The sequence below is a fragment of the Oncorhynchus mykiss genome, chromosome 7 (assembly GCF_013265735.2).
Source record: "Oncorhynchus mykiss isolate Arlee chromosome 7, USDA_OmykA_1.1, whole genome shotgun sequence".
Taxonomy (NCBI): domain Eukaryota; kingdom Metazoa; phylum Chordata; class Actinopteri; order Salmoniformes; family Salmonidae; genus Oncorhynchus; species Oncorhynchus mykiss.
Window position 1 is genome coordinate 25911839 of NC_048571.1, and position 22811 is coordinate 25934649.

The window sequence follows — 22811 nt, forward strand, 5'->3', positions numbered from 1 at the left end:
GCCTACGTTTGTTTTGTTATTAAAGAAGCTCTGTTTACGTTAATTCGCTTTTGGGTCCTCATTCACGCACCGTAACACCTTGCTCTGAGCATACCCTCAACGGGAGCTTTTATCTTTTTCTTATCTTTATTTTTTCTTATCTTATCATCGCTTATTGACAGATTGTCCACTCCGACATCAATGTTCAATTAATGTCTAATTAGTACTATCAATTCTGTGCACTTTTAAGTTCAAAGATTGTAAGAAACCAGTCTCAATCCAATTCTGTTCTAAATGATGTATCCATTCAGCTGACGCTCCCAGCCAGGTGGGGATCCGATCTGCTCTGAATAGTGGAGAGTGGCATTCCCCAACTGCATCTAATGCAACTCCCCGTGCACGGTTAACCTGAATTTCACCGGGAACAATCAGAAAAATGAAGTTCATTCATCGTCGCCAAAATTGTCATGAAATTATTCGAATCAAAATTGAATTACATTTCTTAAAAACAAGTTAACTTTATTATGTAATTACTGAAATAATGGAGTTTGTCAACCACCCTCCCGTAGGTGATTCGTTGAGAGCCCAACCAGCAGGATTAAAAGCCACAGCATTGTATAGCACAGTCCATCCTCCTGGATGTTCATGACAAATCACAGATGAGAGAATTTATACAAAGGTACATTTTGCTCTCATGCAACAGACATCAAGATTTATATGGTGCCAAATATCTGTCTCGAGTTCATTTACTGCTTGCTTGTACAAAAATACTAATGCATCCTAGAATACTAAATCCTTTCTCTCAAGAAACTGGAGATTGGTTCTCCCTGTTACCGACAGACAGACATTAATCATGGAATGGAATGCTGTTTTATCACCAATCCATCGTAAATCTACTGTCAGTGTTAAATCTCCCAGGCACACTTTCAGTCCACACTCAGATGAGTGTTCTAAAACCCCCCTATTTTGATGCAATCACAGTATTATAACATAATCTTGCAATTTCTGTTCTCACAAGTGACACCTCTAGCACTGAGATGCAGTGCCTTAGACCACTGCGCCACTCGGGGGCCCCTTTTCACTCTGTCAATTAGGTTAGTATGGTGAAATCCCTTAGTGGTTTCCTTCCTTTCCGGCAACTGAGTTAGGAAGGACGCCTGTATCTTTGTCGTGACTGGGTGTATTGATACACCATCCAAAGTGTAATTAATGACTTCACCATGCTTAAATATATTCAATGTCTTTTTTTTTTTTACCAATCTACCAATAGGTGCCCTTTGTGAAACATTGGAAAACTTCCCTGGTCTTTGTGCTTGAATCTGTTTTGGAAATTCACTGCTCGACTGAGACCTTACAGATTGAACAGTACAGTTGAAATCAGAAGTTTACATACACCTTAGCCAATGAAAGAGTCTTTCATAATTCCTGACATTTAATCAGAGTACAACTCCCTTGTTTAAGGTCAGTTAGGATCACCACTTTATTTTAAGAATATGAATTGTCAGAATAATAGTAGAGAATTATTTATTTCAGCTTTTATTTCTTTCATCACATTCCCAGTGGGTCAGAAGTTTACATACACTCAATTAGTATTTGGTAGCATTGCCTTTAAATTGTTTAACTTGGGTCAAATGTTTTGGGTAGCCTTCCACAAGCTTCCCACAATAAGTTAAGTGAATTTTGGCCCACCGAGTCAGGTTTGTAGGCCTCCTTGCTCGCACACGCTTTTTCAGTTCTGCCCACAACTTTTCTTTGGGATTGAGGTCAGGGCTTTGTGATGGCCATTCCAATGCCTTGACTTTGTTGTCCTTAAGCCATTTTGCCACAACTTTGGAAGTATGCTTGGAGTCATTGCCCATTTGCAACCAAGCTTAAACTTCCTGACTGATGTCTTGAGATCAGAAATAATCTGTCTGTAAACAATTGTTGGAAAAATGACTTGTGTCATGCAGATGTCCTAACCGACTTGCCAAAAAATATAGTTTGTTTGTTAACAATAAATTTGTGGAGTGGTTGAAAAACTAGTTTTCATGACTCCAACCTAAGTGTATGTAAACTTCCGATTTCAACTGTATGTGTGGGGTACAGAGATGAGGTAGTGATTAAAAAATCATGTTAAACACTATTATTGCACACAGAGTGAGTCCATGCAACTTCATCCAGGATCAGATCGATCTGGCTGTTTTTGAGGCAGTATTTCAGAAAATAATTGGGTAGGATGTCTCAAAAGTTAGCCAAATGTGTAGGTAGAAAACAGAAACTGCTCTGTTTGTCACAACCGCTAATAGCAGATATCAGAGGTTACTCACATAACCGTGATTCTATGAACTAACCGGGGGGGGGGGGGGGGGTACGTTTATTGCTGCACATGTATCTAACTTGAAAGTCTTCTTGTCTGAACTGGAGAGGTGGATCCATAGACCAGTCACTCTACATGAACACAGCTGGGTACAGGTGATTCTGGTCTCTCCTGCTGAAGCCTGATTAAAACAACATATTTAGCTATAAGTCTTATGTATTGTGGTTATTTAGTTCATCCCGAATTGAGACATTGAAATTAGAAATGGATGTAATTTGCTTTGAATTCATTGCAAATAGCAGTCCACTTTTGTTACAGGCATAAGCTTGGGTATTTTTTATTCACTGCAATGAATGTTTTATTTTATCTTCTGCATTGTTTGATTTTATTCTTTGCTCCAATCCACGCTCATACAGTACATACGATGCTTGAATATTGAGATCCATCCCACGTTTCTGAAGCAACCTCAGGTCATAACCACCTGCACATAGGCTAGTTAAGGATCAATGAGGAAGATTGGAGGTAGATTGGATGTAGAAGCAACATATCCCTGCTGTTTCCTTAGGTGAGGAGCAGTTACCATTGTTTTTTTTAGGTGTTATTTCTTATATTACTAGGCCAGAAAAATGTTTGTGTTATTACATACAACCTGGATGAACTTTTGGATATCAGAGCGGCGGTAACTCACCAGCATTACCAGCATTACGACCAGGAATACGGCTTTCCCGAATCGGATCCTTTGTTCGTACCCCCAAGGGCAATTGAACTGATTCCAGAGGCTGACCCAAAACATTGCCGGCATAGAAGAGGTACTCGGAGTGCACTTCTAGTCCGACTCAGGAGGCTGGCACACCACCCACAGCTTCCAAATGTCATGACTCTCCTGTGAGGATCTCCGCAGAGAGGGAGAGGGATGGAGTTGAACAGTTTTATAACGGTCGTAAATGCCTTGCAGAAACTCTGCCTTTGGGCTCTGCAGGATTGAGGGGAAAGAACCCTTTTGCAACAAAACTTTCTTCCCACCAAAACTCCATCATCCAAAAGTGGAGAATGAAACAATATTTCTAATATAAATAATGTTGGAAATGGTGGGGGGGACTTAAAGAACAATCATGTCGAATTCGTTACTAATCTGTGATGTAACTAAGGACAGTAGAACAACATAACTGTATCTCTGAGTGTGTATATTTCCCAGTTATCAGATTTACATCTAAATGTTGTGGGACTTATATGATTACATATGAAACTATTTGTGAGAAGATTAAATGTGATCTTACCCTTCTAAATGAGAAAATGTTTTTCAAATAAAGTTTATCCAGTCAGTAACCACGTGAGCACAGACATTATGCCAAACGTAATGGAACCGGCCTTTTTCCAGAGTGTGTAAAACGACATATGACGAAATTCACATCAGACCAATAGGTGGAGGGTAAGCCGGACGTCACGAATGGTTAGACACCAGTATACGGACAGTAAACCGGACATGTAAAATGGTTAGACTCTACATTAGACCAGCGTAACCAACAGCGTGAGCTGAAAGGGACAAAATGGTTAGAAACTCTGAAACATTCAGTCTGCAGCTGTTTAAGTACTTTAGTCTAGTAAACTCGACAGAGAACCACCGGGTGGTACTTTGAAAGATCCACTCTAACAAACACTTCCCCTAAAACTGGTATTCCCAAACTGGGAATACCTGTTCACATTTTCAAACAGTCCATTTATATTTTCCAACGTTTGGGTGAGGTTTTTGTCTCACCTGAGTAGCCTCGGTTCACTGCCAAAAATAAAATTAAACCATCTAGTGTTCAGCGAAATAACAACACAATGGCAAAAACAGGTAGCCTAGTCAAATAATGAACATCCAATCACATTAACTCGAAAATGGATAAACGCTTTTTAAAAAGTACGGCCCGCGTCCTTAGAGACACTGACCAGCTCTACTGGTAGTATTGCTACTACCAGCACCTGTTGATGACACAAGTCGTTCTGCTTCCACGAGCACATCCAATGCCAGCATCAGCAATTCTACACTGACAGTTGTGAATCTGATGCAGCTGAAGAGCTACTGCCCCCTTACCCAGGAAATCACCGGACACCAGACAGGGACCATCGAAGAGGTGCAAATATGATGAGAACTACATTGATTTGGGGTTCACTTATATTGGGAGTAGTGCCTTTCCTCAGCCACAGTGTGCTATATGTGCAAAAGTACTGTCTCACAACTCGATGAAACCTTAACACATGTGCAAACATTTAGAAATAAAACATGCCAATTTGAAAAATAAGCCACAGGAGTTTTTTTTGCGAGAATTAAGGTGACTTTCAAGTAGTAAGACATGTATAAAAGCAACAGATACCATTAAATAAGAAGGGCCTAGAAGAGTCTTATATTGTGAGCTACCGAGTGGCTAGGACAGGCAGGCCCCATACTATTGTGGAGGACTTAATTAAAAGGAATGCCTGACAGCTTGAAAGACGTTTTGGACACTACAGTGAAAATGGTTAACTTTGTTAAAGCAAGGTCCCTGAACTCTCTTGTATTTTCTGCACTATGCAATGATATGGGCAGTGTCCCACCCTGACCTTAGTTATCTTTGTTTTCTTTATTATTTGGTTGGGTCAGAGTGTGACAAGGGTGGTTTGTGTAGTTTTTGTATCTAGTGGTTATTTGGTATGTTTATGGGGTTTTTCTAGTCTAGGTGTGTCTATGTTTGACTAGATTGGTTCTCAATCAGAGGTAGCTGTTTATCGTTGTCTCTGATTGGGGACCATATTTAGGTAGCCATATTCCTTGGATAGTTTGTGGGTTGTGTTTAGTTGCCTGTTCTGCGCTAGCCACATTGCTTCACGGTTCGTTTTGTTGTTTTGTTTAGTTCTGTTCAGTGTTCTCTCTTTAATTAAAGAGTTATGTTCGCTTACCACGCTGCGCCTTGGTCTCCTCTTTATGATGACCGTGACAGGCAACGACCATGTAACAACCATTTTACAACATACAGAAGTGCGCTGGTTTTCAAGGGGCAAAGTATTGACACATTTTTTTGAATTGAGAGACGAGCTTAAAGTTTTCTTTACTGATCATAATTTTCACTTGTCTGACTGCTTGCAAGATGAATTTCTCACACGACTGGTCGATCTGGGTGATGTTTTTTCTTGCCTGAATGATCTGCATCTAGGATCACAGGGACTCCCCTGAACTATATTCAATGTGCGGGACAAAACTGAGGCTATGATTAAGAAGTTGGAGCTCTACTCTGTTTGCATAAACAAGGACAACACACAGGTCTTTCCGTCATTGTATGATTTTTTTCTGTGAAAATGAACTCAAGCTTACGGACAATGTCAAATGTGATATAGTAAAGCACCTGAGTGAGTTGGGTGCGCAATTACGCAGGTACTTTCCCAAAACTGATGACACAAACAACTGGATTCATTATCCCTTTCATGCCCTGCCTCCAGTCCATTTACCGATATCTGAGCAAGAGAGCCTCATCGAAATTTCAACAAGCAGTTCTGTAAAAATGTAATTTAATCAGAAGCCATTGCCAGATTTCTGGATAGGGCTGCGCTCAGAGTTTCTTGCCTTGGCAAATCGCGCTGATGCCCTTTGCAACCACGTACCACGTATGTGAGAGGGGATTCTCGGCCCTCACGAACATGAAAACTAAATACAGGTACAGACTGTGTGTGGAAAATGATTTAAGACTGAGACTCTCTCCAATACAAACCTACATTGCAGAGTTATGTGCATACTTTCAAGCACACCCTTCTCATTAACCTGTGGTGAGTTTTTCAGAATTTTCAATGAACAAATTAAGTTTTATATCTAAGATATGCTAAAAAAAGAGGAAAATTATTGATTCTGATGAATTACTCTCCAGACTGATCGAGTGATTTCAACAGAGCGAGACGACAGTCATACAATCGTAAATATGTACATTGTATTTCTAAATCCGAATGAGTGGTTGTTGGGGTGCTAAATATACATGTTTATAATGAGCGTATTAATCAACTGTATGTACGATACGTGAAGTCCTTTGTCTCTTCTTCTCCTGCTCTTTCTTAAATGCCCCTCCTTTTTCATTGTGTAACAAGCCGTCATATCGGGTTAGTCCACAAGGGAATTTTCATTGCATTATGTAGTAATCAATGTGTAACCTATCCTGTGTGTGCTTATGTATTTCTGTGTGATTATTTTGTTAGTTAGTAAATACATTATTAAGCCAATTTGTATATCTTTGATTCATCAATTATGCTAGGTTTCGTGCAGATATTCAAGAATTTGTGACATTCAGAATGAGACTGATGAGGTAAATTAGAATTAATGAATTGACTGTGACTGATGTAAGAGATATTTATCTTTAGAGTTTAGTCAGGAGATAGTAACTTGTTAAATAAACTTTTCCCGTGGTGCCCCAAGATTACTACTGTGTTAATTGGTACATGATAAATGTAATCATCGTAATAATTAAACGTAGTTAATTGATTTGATAAAATAACAGTCAAACACATTAATGATGGTCACGACACGACACAAGTATATTACTCGCTAATGTTCAATCTCTGGATTATAAAGTTGACGAGCTGAGTGTGTGGATTTCCTTCCAGAGAGACATCAGGGATTGTAATGTACTATACTCTGTTTCACGGAAACATGGCTCTCTCGGGACATACTGTCTGAATCCGTATAGCCAGTGGGGTTCTCAGTTCATCACGCAGACAGGAATAAATATCTCTCCGGGAAGAAGAAGGGCGGAGGTGTATATTTCATGATTAACTACTCACTGTGTGATTGTGATAACATACAGGAACTAAAGTCTTTTGTTCATACAACCTAAAATACCTCACAATCAAATCCCGACCATATTACCTCCCAAGATAACTTTCTTAGGTTATAGTCACAGCCGTGTATATTCCCTCTCAAGTCGTTACCACAACGTCCCTCAAAGAACTTCACTGGACTTTATGCAAACTGGAAACCACATATCCTGAGGCCGCATGTATTGTAGCTGGGGATTTTAACAAAGCTAATCTGAGGAAAACGCTACCGAAGTTTTATCAACATATTGACTGCAGTACTTGCGCTGCTAAAACACTTGAGCACTCCTACTCCAACTTCCGGGATGCCTACAAGGCCCTCCCCCTCCCTCCCTTCGGCAAATCTGATCACAACTCCATTTTGGTCCTCCCCTCCTATAGGCAGAAACTGAAACAGGAAGTACCCGTGCTAAGGATTGTTCAACGCTGGTCTGAACAATCGGAATCCACACTTCAAGATTGTTATGATCACACGGACTTGGATATGTTCCGGGTAGCCTCTGACAATAACATTGATGAAAATACTGATACGGTGACTGAGTTTATCAGGAAGTGATAGGAGATGTCGTACCCACTGTGACTATTAAAACCTACCCTAATCAGAAACTGTGGATAGATGGCAGCATTCGCGCCAAACTGAAAATGCGAACCACTGCATTCAACCATGGCAAGGTGACTGGGAATCTGGCAGTGTAGTTTTTCCATCCATAAGGCAATCAAACAGGCAACACGTCAGTATAGAGACAAAGTGGAATTCCAATTCAACGGCTCAGACACAAGACGTATGTGGCAGGGTCTACAGACAATCACGAACTACAAAAGGAAAACCAGCCACGTTGAGGACACTGACATCTTGCTTCCGGACAAGCTAAACACCTTCTTTGCCCGCTTTGAGGATAACACAGTGCCACCAATGCGGCCCACTACCAAGGACTGTGGGCTCTCCTTCTCCATAGCTGACGTGAGTAAGAGGTTTAAGCTTGTTAACCCTCACAAGGCTGCCGGCCCAGATGGCATTCCTAGCCACGTCCTCATGTATGTGCAGACCAGCTGGCTGGTGTGTTTATGGACATATTCGATCTCTCCCTATCCCAGTCTGCTGTCCCCACATGCTTCAAGATGTCCACCATTGTTCCTCTACCCAAGAAAGCAAAGGTAACTGAACTAAATTACTATCACCCTGTAGCTCTCTCTTCTGTCATCATGAAGTGCTATGAGAGACTTGTCAAGGATCATATCACCTCTACCTTACCTGACACCCTAGACCCACTTCAATTTGCTTACCGCACCAATAGATCCACAGATGATGCAATTGCCATCGCACTGCACACTGCCCTATCCCATCTGGACAAGAGGAATACCTAATGTAAGAATGCTCTTAATTGACTATAGCTTAGCATTCAACGCAGTAATACCAAGCTCATCAACAAGCTCAAGGCCCTGGGTCTAAACCCCGCCGTATGCAACTTGGTCCTGGACTACCTGACGGCTCCTCCCCAGGTGGTGAAGGTAGGAAACAGCTCCTCCACTACGCTGATCCTCAACACTGGGGCCCCACAAGGGTGCGTGCTCAGCCCCTCCTGTATTCCCTGTTCACCCATGACTGCGTGGCCACGCACACCTCCAACTCAATCATCAAGTTAGCAGACGACACAACAGTAGTAGGCTTGATTACCAACAATGACGAGACAGCCTACAGGGAGTAGGTGAGGGCTTTGGGAGGAGATGATTGTGGGACTTCAGGAAACAGCAGAGGGAGGACCCTCCCTATCCACATCAATGGGACCACGGTGGAGAAGGTGGAAAGCTTCAAGTTCCTCGACGTACACATCACTGACAAACTGAAATTGTCCACCCACACAGAGAGTGTGTTGAAGAAGGCGCAATAGCACCTCTTCAACTTCAGGAGGCTGAAGAAATTTGGCATGGCACCTTACACTCTCACAAACTTTTACAGATGCACAATTGAGAGCAACCTGTCGGGCTGAAACACCGCCTGGTACGGAAACTGCACCGCCTGCAACCGCAGGGCTCTCCAGTGGGTGGTGCGGTCTGGCCAACTCATCACCGGGGGAAAACTACCTGCCCTCCAGGACACCAGCAGCACCTGATGTCACAGGAAGGCCAAAAATATCATCAAAAGACAACAACCCCCCGAGCCACTGCCTCTTCACCCCGCTATCATCCAGAAAGCGAGGTCAGTACAGGTTCATCAAAGCTTTGGACCGAGAGATTGAAAATTAGCTTCTATCTCAAGGCCATCAGACTGTTAAAATAGCCATCACTAGCACATTCGAGACTGCTGCCTATTTACATGGACTTGAAATGACTGGCCACTTTAATGAATGGAACACTAGTCACTTTAATAATGTGTACATATTTTGCATTACTCATCCCATACGTATATACTGTATTCTATTGCATTCTACTGTATCTTAGTCTATGCCGCTCTGACATTGCTCATCCATATATTTATATATTCTTAACTCACTTCCTTTACTTAGATTTTTGTGTATTGTGTGTATTGTTGTAAAATTCTTAGATATTACTTGTTAGATATTACTGCACTGTTGGAAATAGAAACACAAGCATTTCGTTTCACCCGCAAAAACATCTGCTAAACACGTGTTTGTGACCAATAAAATTTGATTGATTTGATTTGAGTTAGGGATACTTGATTCTGTTCTGTCTGAAGATGTCACTATTGTACAGACTACTGGGGGGGCTACATATATTCAAAAAAAGTATCTGGTACAACCTGACGTATAACATGTGGGCGAGGCTTAAAGTGGAACATAACAAATGAAGAGCTCCATTCGTCTGTCAGCCTACTCTTTCCATAAGAGAGAGTAGACATATTATATTGTTTCATGTATTCTCGTCATTGAGATGGGAGACATATTGCATATAGGCCTACGGAAGCCGAGGAGAGACGAAATATTTTGTCTCCACCCGCGGGAATGGCGACTGAAGAATGTCAGACAGGCGTGAGTGGTGGACATAGAGTGATAGAAAGTCGGAATGTCCTACATATTCCAATGTAACTTTTTCTGCAAGGTATTTCAAAACTAAGTATTTCCTTTGCGTAAATCATCCTGGAGTCTCCAAAGGATTCCTGAAGAAGGCACGCAGAACAGAGGCAAGTTTTTAAACCATGGCCTGAAAAGATGAGCAAATCAGCCTATACAGTCGAACTCACATGCATTACGTTAAGTTTTTTCCAACAAAACGATACGTTTTTTTTTTCTTAGATTATTTAATGTGGTATTTTCTGTAATTAAGTTATTAGTTATTATAATGTCCCATCAACTGCCGTAGGCTATTTTGTGTTACGAAATGGACATTCTATAAAATGTTATTGCTTTAGTTTAGCCTATTTAATTGCTTTGGTATCGGCTGGAGGCAGTGGCATTTTGACAAATTATTCTAATCGTCATCATCAGTGGGGCAATGCGTGAGTATAAAGTCGTGGTCCTCGGCAGCGGAGGTGTCGGCAAGTCTGCTCTCACCGTGCAATTTGTGACCGGGACCTTCATAGAGAAGTATGACCCGACAATTGAAGATTTTTATCGAAAGGAGATCGAGGTGGATTCCTCCCCGTCGGTGCTGGAGATTCTGGACACTGCTGGGACAGAGCAGTTTGCTTCTATGAGAGACCTTTACATCAAGAATGGCCAGGGCTTCATACTAGTCTACAGTCTGGTCAACCAACAGAGTTTCCAAGACATCAAGCCAATGAGAGATCAGATCATCAGAGTTAAAAGGTGATTTCTGAGTTTGATATTAATTCCCTGACTGTGTCACTAGATTGAAAGTTAATTTGGAACACGATCAGGGTCATGGCCAATGGCCCTATTGAAATCAATGAATATAGACTATATTCTAGGAAATTCTAATGGTCTAGTAATTACTCTAGTTTATTCCAAATTAGTATGTATGTGTGCGTGTGCATGGGTGTGTGATTTGATTCCTTTGGATCGATAATACTTGAGCAGGGCTGGGCTCACATCTGCTTAGTTTTATCTTGGACATGAAACCAAATAATCTCCCTGTTCTTTGAGGAGATATTATCTGATTCATCCAGGTCATGTGTTAGTCATGAAAGTCCAGCTGTGCTTCACCTGTACTCTATTGCCCAGAAGTCCTATGGTTTGATGTTGGACTTCTAGCTAGATGGAGAACCCATACGAAACCTGAACAGGTCAGAGCATAGGCCATCATTCAGATTGTCCCACATACAGTTCCTTCAGAAAGTATTCACACCATTTGACTTTTTCCACATTTTGTTGTGTTACAAAGTGTGATTCAAATGGATTAAATTGTCATTTTTCTGTCAATTATCTACACAAAGTACGATGCAATGTCAAATTGGAAGATTTGTTTTTATTTAAAAAAAAAATGTATTAATGAAAAACAAAAACACAAATATATCTTGATTAGATAAGTACTCACCCCCTGAGTCATTACATGTTAGAATTTGGCTTTATGTTTTAGGTTATTGTCCTGCTGGAAGGTGAATTCAACTCCCAGTGTCTTTTGGAAAGCAGACTGAACCAGGTTTTCCTCTAGGATTTTGCCTATGACAAGCATACCCATACCATGATGCAGCCATCACCATGCTCGAAAATATGAAGATTGTTACTCAGTGATGTGTTTGGATTCGCCCCAAATTTAACGCTTTTATTTAGGACAAAATGTAAATGTCTTTGCCACATTCTTTACTTTAGTACCTTGTTGCAAACAGGATGCATTTTTTTGAAAATGTTTATTCTGAACAGGCTTCCTTCTTTTCACTCTGTCATTTAGGTTAGTATTATGGAGTAACTACAAGGATGTTGTTCCATTCTCAGTTTTCTACTATCACAGCCATTAAGCTCTGTAACCATTTTAAAATCATCATTGGCCTCATGGTAAAATCCCTGTGCGGTTTCCTTCCCTGTATCTTTGTAGTGACTGGGTGTTTTAATACACCATCCAAAGCCTAATGAATAACTTCACCATGCTCAAAGGGATATTCAGTGTCTGTATTTATTCCTTTTTTTTAAACCCATCTACCAATCGGTGTCCTTCTTTGCGAGGCATCTGGAAAACGGATTATCTTTACGTCTGACCTTATTTGTTCTTGTCATAACAAAGGGGATAAATAGTTATTGACTCGACATTTTAGCTTTTCATTTTTTATTAATATGTAAAAAATTCTAAAAACTAAATTTCACTTTGAAATGATTGGATATTATCTGTGTAGAACAGTGACACAAAATCTAAATTTAAAATTCAGCCTGTAACACAACAAAGTGTGGAAAAAGTCAAAGGGTGTGAATACTTTCTGAAGGCTCTGTAGGTCATCTCCATACCAATGCTGGTCCAGAATAACATACTGGTCCAGAGTAGCAGTTTCCCTCCTCCCTGGCAACTCATTTAGGAAGTACTGTATCTTTGTAACCAGAGATGTTAGACACGATGGTTTAGAGAAAAGCCCAGGAAAAATTCTAGATCCTAGGTATTGGCAATAACTTGTCCTGCTCAGATCACATGGTCAAGAAAAACTAAAGTCCCCTACTCAAAGTTTCACTCTGTTAGTTGGAACAAGTGAGATGATGAAGTGGTAAATGCAAATCAGATGCCTGTTTCACACTATAGGGCCGACCCAAAGCGAACCATACTTTACTGGCCATCCCAGTACAGCTCGGGTTGGTTTTGCTTGGTTTAGCTTCTATTTTCCAGCCTGTCATTACTAAGATGCATAGTACTCCTCCATGGTAAAATGTCCCCTGGATACAGATCTAGGATCAGCTTCCCCTCCCACAGACCTAACCTTAACCATTAGTGGGGAAAATGCTAAACTGAACCAAGATCAGCATCTAGGGGAAACTTCACTCTACTCCCATTAGCTAACTCCAGAAAGTGGCTTTACAGTACTTTTACTGCCTCGCAAAACCCATTATTGCTGAGCCAGCGAGCAGAAGTGCACTATATCCTCACTCACCACAACTCGGGATTGTGTGTGATTTGGAAGCCAAAGAAACATCAGGTCTCCATTAGTGAGAAGGCACATAACCTAAAGCCACGTTTGACTCCTAGCAGCGGAATCCTCAGAACTAGGGGGATCCAAGAGTGAGGTAATGTGTGTGTGTGTGTGTGTGTGTGTGTGTGTGTGTGTGTGTGTGTGTGTGTGTGTGTGTGTGTGTGTACTTTCAACTCTTGCTGCAGCACCCCACAAACCAAATAAATTACTGTATCGTGTATATTGTTGTTTCGGAAATCCAACCTGGGTGTGCTCCAACTTGATCTTAACGCTTTCCTCACATGAATGTGAAGGATAATGAGTCGATCGACCTAGAAGCTGTGTTTTCAAAGCACTTTCAGATGGATTTCACACTGCACTGATGCTGTGTTTAATAGCAAGAGAGGAACAACACAGGCTGTTAAGTGTAGTCATTTGTGCAATGGGGTGTGGTCTCAAACTACACTTCTAAGGAGGGATGTGTGACTGACGTTCTGCCGTTTAACCCACGTCCTGGCTCACCGTGGTGGTGTTCATTAGGCACATCGTAACAAAATGTTTGGTACCCACAGGGTCCTGCATGGCTCAGTTGGTAAAGCATGGAGCTTGCAACACCAGGGTTGTGGGTTCGATTCCCATGGGGGACCAGAATGAAAATGTATGCACTCAACACTGTAGGTCTATCTGGATACATTTTTTCTAAAAAGACACAAAAATGGGTATTGGTCAGCATGACTTAGAGAACATAAATATAGGCTATGAAATGGAACCAGTACTTGTAGCTATGTTTTAGAAGTACTGGGACTCAATTTGAAAAGTATCACGAATAGCCTGTTTTTGACCATGTAGACCCATTTCTTAGGCCTCATTCCCCGGTTTGCCATAGAGCTTTAAAGTTCCAGGAAGGAACATTATTTAGTTCAAGTTACTGTTATGGTTCATGTTGAATTCACTGATTTGCCCTATTTATTTTTGTTGTCAAAAACTATATGTGGCCTTTTGTTGTGTTGTGTTAAGTTTTTGTAAGTTTATAAGCTTATAAGTATAGGTTTATAAGCCCACAGCCCAGCAGCAGCAGCACAGTGTGGGAAGCCCGTCATCACAGCATCTCTTGGGACTCCACATCCATTTTGTTATTATTTTCCCTAGCTCTCCCTCAGTACGCCAAAGGAACATCTATCTAAGTACTGTATGTTAGCTTAGCCACCATAAGGCTACAGGATTGGGAAAGCCACAATCTGGTATTTGTGTTTCATCCCGACTGCAGTTATTTTCTTCAAGAATCAATGGGGATGTATATCATTAAAGGTCCAATGCAACCATCTCAATAATCTCAAACCATTTCTGGGAGAGAAAAAAAATTCAATTGAAATGATCAAAAATAAACATAGTAAAAAAGCAATTTAAGCAAGAATTTTGCTAGGACTGTCTGGGATAGGTCTGAGTGAGTGACCTAATTGGGAGGAGCCTAATGGGAGGGATATGTAACCTGAAAACTAGCTGTTATTGGCAGAAAGGTTCAACTCTAATTTGTTATCGATCTATTAACTTGATGTTGCCAGGCAAGCCAAAACTGCATCCATGCAAAAACAAGCAGACATTTCAGGCAGCCTTTTAAACAGCTCTTACACTAAAAAAGGTATTATCATCATTGTTACAGTTTCACAGAATTAGTCCAGCATCATAGTGTGGAAATATATATACAGTATATATATAAAACACTGAAAAAGCATGTATTACAATGCACTGCCCCATTAATTTGAATGACCAAACATTTCCTGCAAATGTCTTGCCTGCAAAAAAAAAAAATTGCATGCAAATATCCCAGGTTGTACTTATTTGTCGTTAATTAAAGGTGCAATGAAACAATGAAACAACAGCAGCTCAAGGCTTGGGGGGGGGGGGGCATCGTGCTGGAGAGGGCGCATGCTCCGCAGTCATTAGTGTAATTGCACTGTGCTTTAGGAAGCTGGTGTCGGTGTGCTGGATAAGGGAGCAGGCTGACGCTCCTTCAGGCGAAACAAAGAATGGAAATGCCTTTTCAAAAAACACAGCGGTTTTCTTGTTGTGTCTTTGGTTAGACCAGGGAAAACAGTCTCAGACACAGCCTGCAGCCAGAAAGCGTCATGATCAGTTAGTTGAAAGTGCTCCCTTAGTGCAACATTTGCTTGCAGATCAATCGGTTCCATCTGTAGAGATCCAGCACGTGCCCACTTGAAGGTCTGTGTCACCTCCACATTTCCAATCAGCTTATCTATGAAGTCAGCATGAGGAGGAACATCTCTCTCACCCTGAATCTGTTCCTGCACTTTTGGGAAGTGTGCACAGTCTCCTTGAAGATCTTCCTTGAACACTTCCAGTTTCCTCTGGAAGGAGCGGACAGATGTCATCAAATCACAAACGGAATTGTTCTTGCCCTGTAGTTTCACGTTGAGCTCATTAAGGTGTGATGTCTACCAAAAAAGCAACAATATCCATTTTGCTCTCGTCTTGCAAAAAAAAAGCGAAAAAAAAAAACTTTGTTGCCTTCTGGCTCTTGAGCTGTACAAGGAAAGCTGTCATTTCCTTTCAAATGGACCAAAAGCGTTCCAACACCCTACATTTACTGAGCCATCTTACGTTGTTGTGCAGCAGTAGGCCATTTGCATTTGCCTCAACTTCTTTCAGGAATTCTCTCAGCAGGTGATGTTGATGAGATGAGGATGCCCTGAGGAAGTGGATGAGTTTCATCATTGTATTCATCACTTCAGCATACCCTTCTGACAGATTGGCGCACGGGACGGACTGATGAATGACGCGGTGGTAGGCTGTGAGATCAGGGTTGTCCTCGTTCAGCCGTGCCACAGCTCCTCTCTCTCTTCCTGTCATGGCAGGGGTGATAGAGACCACTGAGGTGATAGAGACCACTTGTTTTTAGATCTATCCCCCTCTTTCTCAGCATCTCCTTTATGGCCATGTATATGTCTTTTTCCTCTTGTATGCGTCTCGAGTGGTGTTACACCTAGCAGGTCTTCACAGAATTCCTTCTTTCTCTCTGTGGTAAAATCTAACATACACCAGAAGCTGGGCCTTATCACTCACCTCAGTAGATTCATCAAGAGTTAGTGCTATGCATGGTGCACTCCGAATAGCTTCATCACGCTGTGTTAATACATCCTGTTTTAGTATTTCACTCTTTCTTGCCGTTGTTGGACATGGCATTGGGATTTGCTTGATCTTCTCACACAGCTCGCCTTTTTTGTTTACCGTCAAGTAATGTTTCAGCAACAGCTTTCACGCACTCGTTCACCACTCCCCCGTCAATAAATGGCTTTTGGTGTTGACCCAAAATCCAAGCTATTTTTTTATGGAACATTCGTTTGCACGTTGTTGGGCAGTGAAGGCATGGGAGAGGACTCTGGTGGAATGATCATACTGGGCTTTGAGTTTGTGTCACACCCTGGCCTTAGTATTTTGTGTTTTCTTTAGGGTGTGACATGGGTATTTATGTGGTGTGTTTTGTCTAGGTTTTTTTTGTAGGTTATGGGATTGTGGTTAGTGAAGTAGTCTAGGTAGGTCTATGGTTGCCTAGAGTGGTTCTCAATCAGAGGCAGGTGTTTATCGTTGTCTCTGATTGGGAACCATATTTAGGCAGCCATATTATTTTGAGTATTTTGTGGGTGTTTGTTCCGGTCTCTGTGTTTGTTGCACCAGATAGGGCTGTTTTGGTTTTTCACGTTTCTTGTTTTTGTATATTGTTTATTTTTCATTAAAGATGTATAAAGATAACCACGCTGCATTTTGGTCCTCCTCTCTTTCACCAGAAGAAAACCGTAACAATTTGTTTATTTTTGCGTGCCCTCACCTCAGACTGCTGTGGATATGTTTGCTCAAAATATCTGTGCTTTGTTTTCGTAGTGGCTCTTCATGTTGGCACTTTTTTATTAGCGCCACGGTCTCTGAACATACTCTACCTGATAAAGGCATGTTTGTCAGTCCACTCCTCTTTGAAAGCTTGATTTTCTGTATAGACTTTCCTGACTTTTGCGCACGCCATTGTATAAGTTCTCCTCTCGCTTCCGCTTTTGCATCTCTCGCTGTCTCTCTCTGACAACATCAGTCTCCTAACATGCATTGTAAACATTCGCTTTGATTGGCTGAGTTTCGTGAAGTGATTTAAATAACGCACGTGACTGGACAACACACAGTAGTACGGGGCGATGTCGGGGACCTTCCCAGCTGCGCTGAGCCAGCGCAGTATGTGTAAATTGAAAAAAAGGATTGCTTCATCAGTATTTAATTTAACATAATTGCAAAAGGGTTTTCTAATGATCAATTAGCCTTTTAAAATGATAAACTTGGATTAGCTAACACAACGTGCCATTGGAACACAGGAGTGATGGTCGCTGATAATGGGCCTTTGTACGCGTATGTAGATATTCCATTAATTTTCCAGCGACAATAGTCATTTGCAACATTAACAATGTCTACACTGTAATTCTGATCAATTTGATGTAATTTTAAAGGACAAAAAATGTGCTTTTCTTTAAAAAACAAGGACATTTCTAAGTGACCCCAAACTTGTGAACGGTAGTGTATGTAAAAGAGATATGTCTGTATTTAATTTTCAATACTTTTGCAAATAGGCTAAAAACATGTTTTTGCTTTGTCATTATGGGGTGTCGATGGGTGAGGGTAAGAAAAAAATATATTTAATCAATTTAGAATTCAGGCTGTAACACAACAAAATGTGGAATAAGTCAAGGGGGAAGAATACTTTCTGACGGCACTGTTTCTGGGTTATTAAACTTGGACTTGGAATTCAATCAAATCTGCACTGCAAGAAACCCAAAGTGTGGAAAACATCACATTTAACGCCCGCTTGGAGGATAACACAGTGCCACCAACGCGGCCCGCTCCCAAGGACTGTGGGCTCTCGTTCTCCGTGGCCGACCTAAGTAAGGGATTAAAGCATTTTAACCCTCGGCAGGCTGCCGGAGTGTTTACGGACATATTCAATCTCTCCCTATCCAAGTCTGCTGTCACCAATTGCTTCAAGATGTCCACCATTGTTCCTGTCCCAAGAAAGCAAAGGTAACTGAACTAAATGACTATTGCCCTGTAGGTCTCACTTCTGTCATCATGAAGTGCTTTGAGAGGCTAGTTAAGGATCATATCACCTGCACCTTACCTGACACCCTAGACCAACTCAATTTGCATACCGCCCCGCCCCAATAGATTCACAGATGGTGCAATCGCCCTCGCACTGCACACTGCCCTATCCCATCTGGACAAGAGGAATATCTATATATGAATACTGTTCATAGACTATAGCTCAGCCCTCAAAACCATAGTACCCTCCAGCTCATCATTAAGCTCGGGGCCCTGGGTCTGAACGCCGCCCTGTTCAACTGGGTCCTGGACTTCCTGACTGGGCGCCCCAAGTGGTGAATATAGGAAACAACACCTCCACTATGCTGATCCTCAACACAGTGGCACAAGTCTTTTTTTCTTCTTACATTTTAGTCATTTAGCAGACACTCTTATCCAGAGAAATTAGGGCTTTGCTCAAGGGAACATTGACAGATTGTTCACCTAGTCGGCTTGGGTACTCAAACCAGCAACATTTTCAGTTACTGGCCCAACACTCTTAACCCGCTAGGCTACCTGCTGCCCATGGAGTCATGGAAATGGCCTAGGACTCTGGAGAATCACTGTCATAGCAGCAGTGCCCAAGGCAATGGTAATCTGTCACTGGATCAGTATTGTTCAGAAGAGAGGCAAGAGGCCAGAGAAATGTAACATTAGTGATAATGGCAGGATTCCCTACAAGGCCAGAGGAGGCCTGGAAGAGAACTGCCAAAATCAAGCCATTATGAGTGCTATAATAATCATAATCATAATAAAAATCATAATAAATACATTTTGGGGTATTTTTATTGTTTATGGACTGGCACAGCTGGAAGGTAGAGAGGAACCTACAGTAGCAGTCAAAAGTTTGGACAAACCAACTCATTCAAGGGTTTTTCTTTATTTTTACTATTTCTATATTGTACAACAATAGTGAAGACATCAAAACCATTAAATAACACAACAATAAAAGTGTTAAACAAATGTTTATATTTGACATTCTTCAAAGTAGCCACCCTTTGCCTTAATGACAGCTTTGCGGACTCTTGGCATTCTCTCAACCAGCTTCACCTGAAATGCTTTTCCAACAGTCTTGAAGGAGTTCCCACATATGCTGAACACTTGTTGGCTGCTTTTCCTTCACTCTGCGGTCCGACTCATCCCAAACCATCTCATTTCGAGTTGAGGTCAGATGATTGTGGAGGCCAGGTCATCTGATGCAGCACTCCCTCACTCTCCTTCTTGGTCAAATAGCCCTTACACAGCTTGGAGGTGTGTTGGGTCATTGTCCTGTTGAAATACCAAGCCATGGTGTCGAAGGAATTGTCGGTAGAGCTCCGAGACAGGATTGTGTCGAGGCACAGATCTGGGGAAGGGTTCCAAAAAATGTCAGCATTATTGAATGTTCCCAAGACCACATTGGCCTCCATCATTCTTAAACGGAATACGTTTTGAACCACCAAAACTCTTCCTAGAGCTGGCCACCTGGCCGAACTGATCAATCGTTGGAGAAGGGCCTTGGTCGTATAGTTGACCAAGAACCCAATGGTCACTCTGACATAGCTCTAGAGTTCCTCTGTGGAGATGGGAGAACCTCCCAGAAGGACAACCATCTCTGCAGCATTCCACCAATCAGGCCTTTATGGTAGAGTGGCCAAACGGAAGCCACTCATTAAAAGGCACATGACAGCCCGCTTGGAGTTTACCAAAAGCCACCTAAAGACTCACAGACCATGAGAAACAACATTATCTGGTCTGATGAAACCAAGATTGAACTATTTAGCCTGAATGCCAAGCGTTACGTCTGGAGAGAAACTGGCACCGTCCCTACGGTGAAGCATGGTGGTGCAGCATCATGCTGTGGGGATGTTTTTCAGCGGCAGGGACCAGGAGACTAGTCAGGATCAAGGGAAAGATGAACGGAGCAAAGTACAGAGATCCTTGATGAAAACCTGCTCCAGAGCGCTCAGAACCTCAGACTGGGTCGAAAGTTCTCCTTCCAACAGGACAACGACCCTAAGCACACAGCCTAGACAACTCAGGAGAAGCTTTGGGACAAGTCTCTGAATGTCTTTGAGTAGCCCAGCCAGAGCCCAGACTTGAACCCGATCACACATCTCAGGAGAGACCTAAAATAGCTGTATAGCAACGCCCCTCATCCTACCTGACAGCGCTTGAGAGGATCTGCAGAGAAGAATGGGAGAAACTCCCCAAAATAAATGCTTACTGAAATGTAAGTGGGTTATTGGTTTATGACAGCTGATGTGGTGTAGAGAGAAGTTGCTGAACTTGGGTCAGTTTTGCATTTCCCCCACTAATGTTTAAGGTTAGGTTTGGGGGAGCGGAAGCTGATCCTAGATCTGTACATAATAGCTGATATGGAATCAAAGTATTGTTGTGCAGAATGTAACTGGTTTGTGCCCAGTGAGGGACAGGGACAGAACCTACTCTGTTACAACAGCACATACCCAAGACGACTCAAGGCTGTAATCACTGCCAGGTTCTTCAACAAAGTACTGACTAAAGGGTCTGAATACTTCTGTAAATGTGATATTTCAATGTATTTGTTAGAAATTTGAACAAGAATTTAAACCTGTGTTTTGCTTTGTCTTTATGGGGTATTGTGTGTCGATTGATGAGGAAAACAAAAAATGTAATCCATTTTTGAATAAGGCTGTAAAGTAACAAAATGTGGAAAATGTCAAGGGGTCTGAATACTTTCCCGAATGCACTGTATCTCTATTCTGTACATTGCTTTAATAAATACAGAGATGCATACAGATATACTGTATCTCCCCCATCTCTATTTATCTCTCTCTCCCTCCTTCCTAGGTATGAGAGTGTGCCTGTGATCCTTGTGGGGAATAAGGTGGACCAGGAGGGAGAGAGGGAGGTGTCTTGTGGAGAGGGCCAGGCTTTGGCCGAGGACTGGGGCTGTCCCTTCCTAGAGACCTCGGCGAAGAGCAAGACCATGGTGGACGAGCTTTTCACTGAAATCGTCCGACTGATGGACTCCTCCTCGCTGCCCAACAGAGCGGAACCCTGCTGCGGCTTAGCCTGCAGTATACAGTAGCTCGCGGGGAGGCGGGTCTGTGAGAGGGTGGCGGACAGGGGGCTGAACAAATAGGCGCACAGCTGCTCGGTTTGCAGTATTTACCAACTTCAGGGGGGAGTTGGACAATTCCGCCCTCAATGAATAAAACATGTTTGTGATGGTGAGCTATAGAAGTCTTCAGGTCTCAGGCAAGGTTACTCTTCATGCGACAGTGGTACACCGAATTCCCTCCGTTACACATTCGCCAGAGAAGCATTTGGAAACAGGGGTGAAAGAAAACAGATTAACATTGTAAGCCTACATCGTGTGTTGACTCAAAAGGATGGGGCATAGTATGGGACACTATTGAGTACGTAGAATCAAACTCACCAAGACCGAAGGACGGACAGAAGCACGGACAGACAGACAGTCTAAGGGTTCTATTAAATCTGTATCGCAAAAGTTTAGCCTTACAGCGGGATAGAAATTTAAAGTCAATTTTCCGGTGTTAGCGGAGACTGCATTTACGGTAAACACTATATACTGTATGTCGGACTCAATTGGAATTTACATTTCTATTGTGCAATCTGTAATGCTTCACATAGTTTAGCTTGGCGTTGTCTGTGCATCTTGGTTGCCATACACAACAAATTGTTTGCCTTGTTACCTGAGGTTCGTGGTTGACTACACATGTTTTTAATGTGTACAGTTACATTTAATCTCCCACTTCGGTTTTATTTTGCACCTCAATATATACATTTTCAACAAATGTGGAAAAAGAGTCAAATGTATTTAATGACATTTGTACAATTATTAATAGGCTATAATACAAATATCAGTATCATACAGATGTAGGATCTTCATTTGAATGTTCCTGCACAGTCGGAAATGCAAACATGTAGTGTATAAGGTTTAAAAAGGCTTCCGAGTTTTTACATTTCCACTTCAAAATTTCAGACTTGATTTGCCCTATTGTAAAATGTATCAACCCCTACAAAAAAATGTAATTCATTATTATCCACATAATAATTCACATTTCCTGTTGCTGCTGTAGCAAACTGGCTCAAATGAAAATCCTACATGTGTAAACGATATAAATTATATACGTGTGTTAGTTATTAGATCATCAGGTTTTTATGAAACTCTAGACTTTGAACATGACTTCCCACACCACATTATACAGCATCTTCAATGCTCTTACTGAGGGAAGGAGGTTGTTGGCCAAGATCTCGCGATACATGGCCCCATCCATCCTCCCCTCAATACGGTGCAGTCGTCCTGTCCCCTTTGCAGAAAAGCATCCCCAAAGAATGATGTTTCCACCTCCATGCTTCACGGTTGGGTTGGTGTTCTTGGGGTTATACACATCCTTCTTCCTCCAAACACGGCGAGTGGTGTTTAGACCAAAAAACTATATTTTTGTCTCATCAGACCACATGACCTTCTCCCATTCCTCTGGATCATCCAGATGGTTATTGGCAAACTTCAGACGGGCCTGGACATGCGCTGGCTTGAGCAGGGGGACCTTGCGTGTGCTGCAGGATTTTAATCCATGACGGCGTAGTGTGTTA

At 41.9% G+C, this 22811-nt stretch overlaps 1 protein-coding gene across 1 annotated transcript; it reads left to right on the forward strand.

Annotated features, from left to right (window-relative positions):
• The first annotated feature begins 9880 nt into the window (after window positions 1–9880).
• On the forward strand, window positions 9881–22526 carry LOC110527579 (ras-related protein Rap-2a). Its single transcript, XM_021608959.2, has 2 exons — window positions 9881–10857; window positions 21039–22526. Exons 1-2 carry the CDS (start codon window positions 10544–10546, stop codon window positions 21277–21279), a joined length of 555 nt encoding a protein of 184 aa, XP_021464634.1. The 5' UTR covers window positions 9881–10543; the 3' UTR covers window positions 21280–22526.
• The last annotated feature ends 285 nt before the right edge of the window (window positions 22527–22811 follow it).

What these genes read in the sequence shown, in the direction of transcription:
- LOC110527579 (XM_021608959.2), top strand. Translation starts at nt 10,544, where the DNA reads ATGCGTGAGTATAAAGTCGTGGTCCTCGGCAGCGGAGGTGTCGGCAAG. An exon ending in CAGATCATCAGAGTTAAAAG is followed by an intron (nt 10,858 to 21,038) that starts GTGATTTCTGAG and finishes CCTCCTTCCTAG; the next exon opens with GTATGAGAGTGTGCCTGTGA.